Consider the following 5,865-nt stretch of genomic DNA (forward strand, 5'->3'; position numbering starts at 1 on the left):
TAAGCACACAATATTGTGCAACAAGCTGGGTTTTTTTTTTTAGGGGGGGGGTTCAATATTCTCTAGAAACTTCGCTTAATCGATGACCAATTGAGTCCATAATTCACAGATTTGTGTATGTTTAGACACACCAAGTAAGAGTGGTCTTTGACAATACCATAAAATCCTTTGCATGGTTAGAATTTACCCCCTTTCTACTGTATTGTCCACCCCTTTAAATTTTTCCACCGAGAGAGGGCGCTATCGTAAACTTACCGCTCTCATCAAACCATAACACAAGCTGACATGTGTTCCCGTTTCTGCGGTGTGTATGTAAGTTTTTTCGACGTGTACTGTAATTTAACACATACATTTTTGGTATTTTTCGGCAAAAAGTGTAAATTAAACCTAGTGATTCGAATAGTGACAGTTAATTTCATATATTTTGTAATTTTACCATAAATAACCATCAGTTTAGCTTTTTGTCCAGTTTCCGGACGTATATTATAAATCGTAATGGTTGATTAAAATCAATTTCAGTTTTAAAACTATGTCTACTTCTTCAAGTAATTCTACATCTGCCTAACAATGACTATTCGATTCGTAAGTTACATAATGGATTAGTATAAATGAGGATAGGTAGTAAGTGCTTGCTCAAAAAGGACGCAACAACTTTTTCAAACAATTCAACATTAACAACAACTTGCTTCAAGTTCAACTCAAGAGTACTTGTACTTCTAGAAACTAGAGTGAAATTAAAAAACATCGTCAAAAAATAAAATTTTCTGCTCGGTACTCACGGTTGTTTTCCTGCGGCATCGCACATTTTTTGACTTCTCAATAAGCTCAACGCTTTATCTTTTGGTCACTCGACCACCTAGCCCCATAAATCGGTCCAATCCACTCCGTATCCTTGGCCCCAGCACCACTGATATCAAAACCTTTCGCTTCCTTGAAAAACCATCTGCAACGTTCTGCATCATGAAACTTACCGATCTAATGCTTCAGAAGTTGCAGATAGCACTACACTTGGAATTGTTCTAATAGGTATCAATGATTTTGAGTAAAAACCAAGTGAATTTTGCGTGTGAATTTTCTCAACTAACACTCTTTTACCGCTAATGCCGATGTGCCGATTGTCCCCCGACCGTGCGCAGATTTTTTTCCCACCCAGGACAAACGTGTAGAACCATTTGCACACGTTCGTCCTGGGAAGAAAAGATACCCCATCCGCGCTTCATGTACAAATATACGGACACGCGTCTTGGAACTATTCTTTGTAGTTCCCAGACGCGTGTCCATATGTTTGTACACGAAGCGCGGATTGGGTATCTTTTCTTTCCAGGACGAACGTGTGCAGATAATTCTACACACTTGTCCTGAGAAAAAAATCTGCGCACGGTCGGGGGACAATCGGCATTAGCGGTAAAAGAGCGGTAGTTGAGAAAATTCACACTCAAAATTCACTTGATTTTTACTCAAAATCTGTTATACCTATTTGAACGATTCCAAGTGTAGTGCTATCTGCAACTTCTGAAGCATTAGATCGGTAAGTTTCATGATGCAGAGTGTGCAGATGGTTTTTCAAGGAAGCGAAAGGTTTTGATATCAGTGGTGCTGGGGCCAAGGATACGGAGTGGATTGGACCGATTTATGGGGCTATCGACCACCTAGCGCTGTACACCAGCCTACTCGCCGAACTGCCAAGCCACGAGCGAGTTGGACTAAACCATTCTGTGAAAGGGGTGTAACAAACCAGTGTGGCAGTGTGTGCGCTGTTTGTTTACAATAATAACCGCCGTTCACGCATAAAGCGCCCACGCACTGCCGCACGGGTTTGTAACACCCCTCTCACAGAATGGTTTAGTCCGACTCGGCTGCGGCTCGGCAGTTCGTCGTTCTACATGTAGTAGGCTGCATATGACAAGGCAAAAGACGTGCGATGCGACAGAAAAACAACAGTGAGTACCGAGCAGAATTGTATTTTTTGATGATGGTTTTTTAATTTTACCCAACAAAAAGGAAATACAAGCATTATGGATGTTTATTGAGTATGTGTGGAAAGTTTTGGTAGTGTAGTACAAAAGAAACTTCAGTTATTGCTGGCTAACGGTCGTAAAACTTTCACCTATCAACGCCGATTTGAAAAACGTATAGCGTTAAAGAGGCCCAAAATACTAGACCCCTAATGCTCACAGGGGAGCCTTATAGTTTCTTGAAGTACCCTGGTAGGACCTCAGTCAGTGCCACTGCACTGACGTCCTGGGTAGAAGGTTTGTTAACAATGCGAACACAAATTTGACTACCATTTTCTTTACTTTTTACCTGATTTGGGAAGTTGAAATTCCGTTCATTTATTCATAGTGTCCCTCGCTTATATTCTCAACGAGTTCACCGCGAACAAATATATCCATGGAAGAAATTATTTCCAAAAATATGTCAAAGTTCTGCACTGGCGATGTGAGCATTGTGTGCTAATTGATAGTGTGAGCCCAAGTGTGCATGGCTTTGAGTACCAGAGCATTATCTTGCCGGCGTCAACTGGGTAGGTGCCGTCAACTCGCCTTCAACTCTTCCAATATATAATCCAGGAGGCATAAAACTGTAAAGTATTACAGCTCAAATAGAATTTTTATAAGTTTCAGATTGAATTTTAGTTACAAAAATCAAGTTTTTTTCTTGTGAAAAAAAAAATTAATTAATTATTGACCTTCACTCTTTCAATTTTTGTATTTATATTTCAGCATGGCAGGACTACTGAAGAAATGTTTGGTGTTATGGCTGACGCCACCATGCTCACATATCAGGGTAAAAGTCACATTTTCAAGCTCTCCGCTGCTACAAAGATTGGTAAGATTGGAGGACCCCAAGCTACTTCAGACTGCATGTTTCCTAAGTCAGGAACAGAGACCAAAACTTAAATGCAGTCCCAACTTACACCATGTTGCGTCATTTCATTGTGGAAAAACTTTGATGTCAGAATTCCAGATAAATGCTCCTGAGGGACACCACAGTGATGATATCGTCACTTACGTAAAAGACGAAGGTGACCTTCAAAGGCTTCTTGGCAATCTCACTCAACTTCTTTCTTCTCCCGACTTTGCCAAGAAAGTGAAAATCAGCGCAGAGGATGCCGAGTCAAAGATTGAAGAGCTAACCCGGCTTCTTCTCAGCTTCAGAGCAGACCCTAAAAACATCTTCAGGTTTCTAGATTCCAATCCGCGCGTTCTGAATTCCAATTGGGATGTTTTGATTGGTAACATCCGATACTTGAATGAACTCCAGGTGTTCAGCAACCGCATTCTTCTTGTCCTCGACCGTAACCCTAAGCTCTTCAGCGCCCGCTTGAACGACTTAAAAGAGCGCATCAGGAGACTGCGCAAACTCGGCCTGAGAGAGGGCGGTCTTCAAAGGGTCATCATAACGTTTCCGACTATCTTGACTCTGAAGCAAGTTAGACTCAATGCAGCTATCAGTAAGCTGAGAGCTTGCCACTTCGCAAGCAAGCAGATCGCTACTGTGATCATTAACGCCCCTCAAGTTTTGGATGCTGAGCCTAGTGATATTGGTAAGAAAATGGTTGCCTTGCCCTTTGGCCTCATGCTGTAGGATTGGAGTACTTTTTGTAACTCAACACACAAAGTCCACAGATTTATATTAAACTCACACAGTTTGAAGATAATGATGGTAGAAAGCTTCCCTTAAAATATTGCTTGCTGTAAATTTGACGGAAAAATGTTTTATGCTAAAAAAAATTTGTGTCTCACTGAGACCAAACTTTTTTCCGTGATTTTTTTGTTTTTACTTTAAATCATGTCTCAAAAACCACAGCACCTCAGTAAGTAATTTTTTAAAGAGAAAGGTTTCTACCATCATTACATGTATCTTCAAACCGTTTAAATGCAATGTAAATCTGTGAGCATTTTTTTGTCCAACAAAAAGTACCTAGACCCTTTAATGGGTGATGGGGCCTACTCAGCAGGATTGAAAGTTATTTGGTTTGTGAGATGAGACTCAAACTCAATATTAGTCAAAGATGTTGAATTGAAAAAAAAACAAAAAAAAACAGACTTTTCCTGTCTTGAGTTTACTGGCTGAAACTGAAATCCCTTGCCTCGGGCCATTGGTCAGTCCAGTGTACATGTTAGACTTGGGGACATATCATTAATTCAATTCAATTCAGTTCAATATACGTTTATTCCATATTCTTGTTGAAAAAAAAAAAAGAACAATTGTGAGCATTAGGTAACGGAACATAGAAATGTAACAAAAGCTAAAGCGCATTAAATTATACAGAAACAATAATATAATCTTAAAGCAAATAGTAAATTATTAACTCGGAATTAACTATGTACAAGAGAGGAGCAAGAGCATGAGGCTGTTAGAGTAAGCCGAGGCTTGTAGACAACAGCCTTTACACAGACAGACTAACAAACAAACAAACAGCGAAGAAGAAACAAAGACAAGACAAACACACAATGACAAAACAAAATGCTGACAACTATACAAAGAATATTCAACCAGGCTAACTAATTAATGGTCTGTTGCCGTGATAAAGTTGAGTCGTGGTGGTGGCATAATAATTAAGGTTTCCGCAATCGAATATTGCGCCCTCGTGAGATCACTGCTCTCGCGCAAAGCTGCTAGCTGCCGACTACTACACCTACGCACACAACGTGAGAGCGGTAATCTCGGGAGGGTCAGTAGTCCCGCGAGAATATCACCAGTGTCACGAGAATCGCAGAGAAAGTCCGAACGCCATCACCGTGACAGACATTTAACGCCTTTTCACAAGTCTATGTAAATGTACACAAGTTGGAACTATTTTTCAAATGTAAGTAATGGTTCTATTTTCCCCACTTCCTCACTAGAGCGTAGATTCCAGTATGTGTACTACATGATGGGCCTCACAAATCAAGAGGACATGGTCTCTGCAAACATCTTCAAATATTCCTTGAGCCACACCCGGCAGCGACACATCCTCCTCGAGAGACTCGGCAAATACGAGATGCCGGACAAGAAAGGACAAACACGTGTCGATAACCCGAAGCTCAGCAGGATCGTGGACTGTACAGACTCGAGGTTTGCTCAGAGATGTGCTGGAATCGACTTGGAGGAGTTTGAGATGTTCGTCAAGAATTTAGAAGCGGAGGATGAGGTAGCATTGGATGAGGAGGATGAAGGGAGGAACGAAGATCTCGAAGATGAAGAGACGGACGATGAGTTAAGTGATTATGATTACACAAAAGATAAATAAGTCTTGTTTGGATTTAAATTAACCAACATACTTTAAAAGCCAAGTGTTCTGCTTTGTTTGATTCAGCCGAACCAAACTTGACGATGGGTATTTAAATAAGTCTAAACAATTACCAATTGCATAGAGCTACTTTTTATGATTAAAATCATAAAAAGGTCATCAAAAAGTTCCTAATCACAACAAAATTATGCTCAGCAGAACAAGTTTACCAGCTAAAATGCCATATTAATTATGCTCAGCAGAACAAGTTTACCAGCTAAAATGCCATATTAAAAATGTTCAGCAATATTTTTTGCAAAGGGGAGCCCATTGAAAGTCTTGAGATGCAACTATTTTACTGTTAAGTAATTATTAAGGGAATAAAAGGGTAGCGACGAGTTCTTAAACAGCCGCTTAAAACCGACAGGGTAAGTTGCCGTGTGATAAAGGCCCGAGCCGAAGGCGAAGGCCTTTATCGCACGGCAACGACCTTGCAAAGTTTTAATCGGGCGTTTAAAAACGAGTCACTAATCTTTATTCCCATTTCAAAAAACTACAATTATTAACACTTTGACAATTAAAATTTGAGGTTTGAAATATTTGTTCAAAAACTTTGTGAAGAATCTGTTTGATGCGCCTGGGTTGTGTGG

At 40.2% G+C, this 5,865-nt stretch overlaps 1 protein-coding gene across 1 annotated transcript; it reads left to right on the plus strand.

Moving 5' to 3' along the window:
* Nucleotides 1-244: 244 nt before the first annotated feature.
* Nucleotides 245-5,385, plus strand: LOC117306729 (transcription termination factor 4, mitochondrial-like). The gene is made up of 3 exons (XM_033791206.1): nt 245-312; nt 2,724-3,547; nt 4,851-5,385. The coding sequence occupies exons 2-3, from the start codon at nt 2,725-2,727 to the stop codon at nt 5,234-5,236; spliced, it is 1,209 nt and encodes a 402-aa protein (XP_033647097.1). The 5' UTR covers nt 245-312; nt 2,724; the 3' UTR covers nt 5,237-5,385.
* Nucleotides 5,386-5,865: the final 480 nt, after the last annotated feature.

Source organism: Asterias rubens, unplaced genomic scaffold, assembly GCF_902459465.1.
Source record: "Asterias rubens unplaced genomic scaffold, eAstRub1.3, whole genome shotgun sequence".
Lineage (NCBI taxonomy): Eukaryota > Metazoa > Echinodermata > Asteroidea > Forcipulatida > Asteriidae > Asterias > Asterias rubens.

Excerpts from the sequence above, each read along its gene's own strand:
- LOC117306729 (XM_033791206.1), top strand. The coding sequence starts at position 2,725 with ATGGCAGGACTACTGAAGAAATGTTTGGTGTTATGGCTGACGCCACCA. Across the intron at positions 3,548-4,850 it reads TGCTGAGCCTAGTGATATTG|AGCGTAGATTCCAGTATGTG; the intron begins GTAAGAAAATGG and ends CTTCCTCACTAG.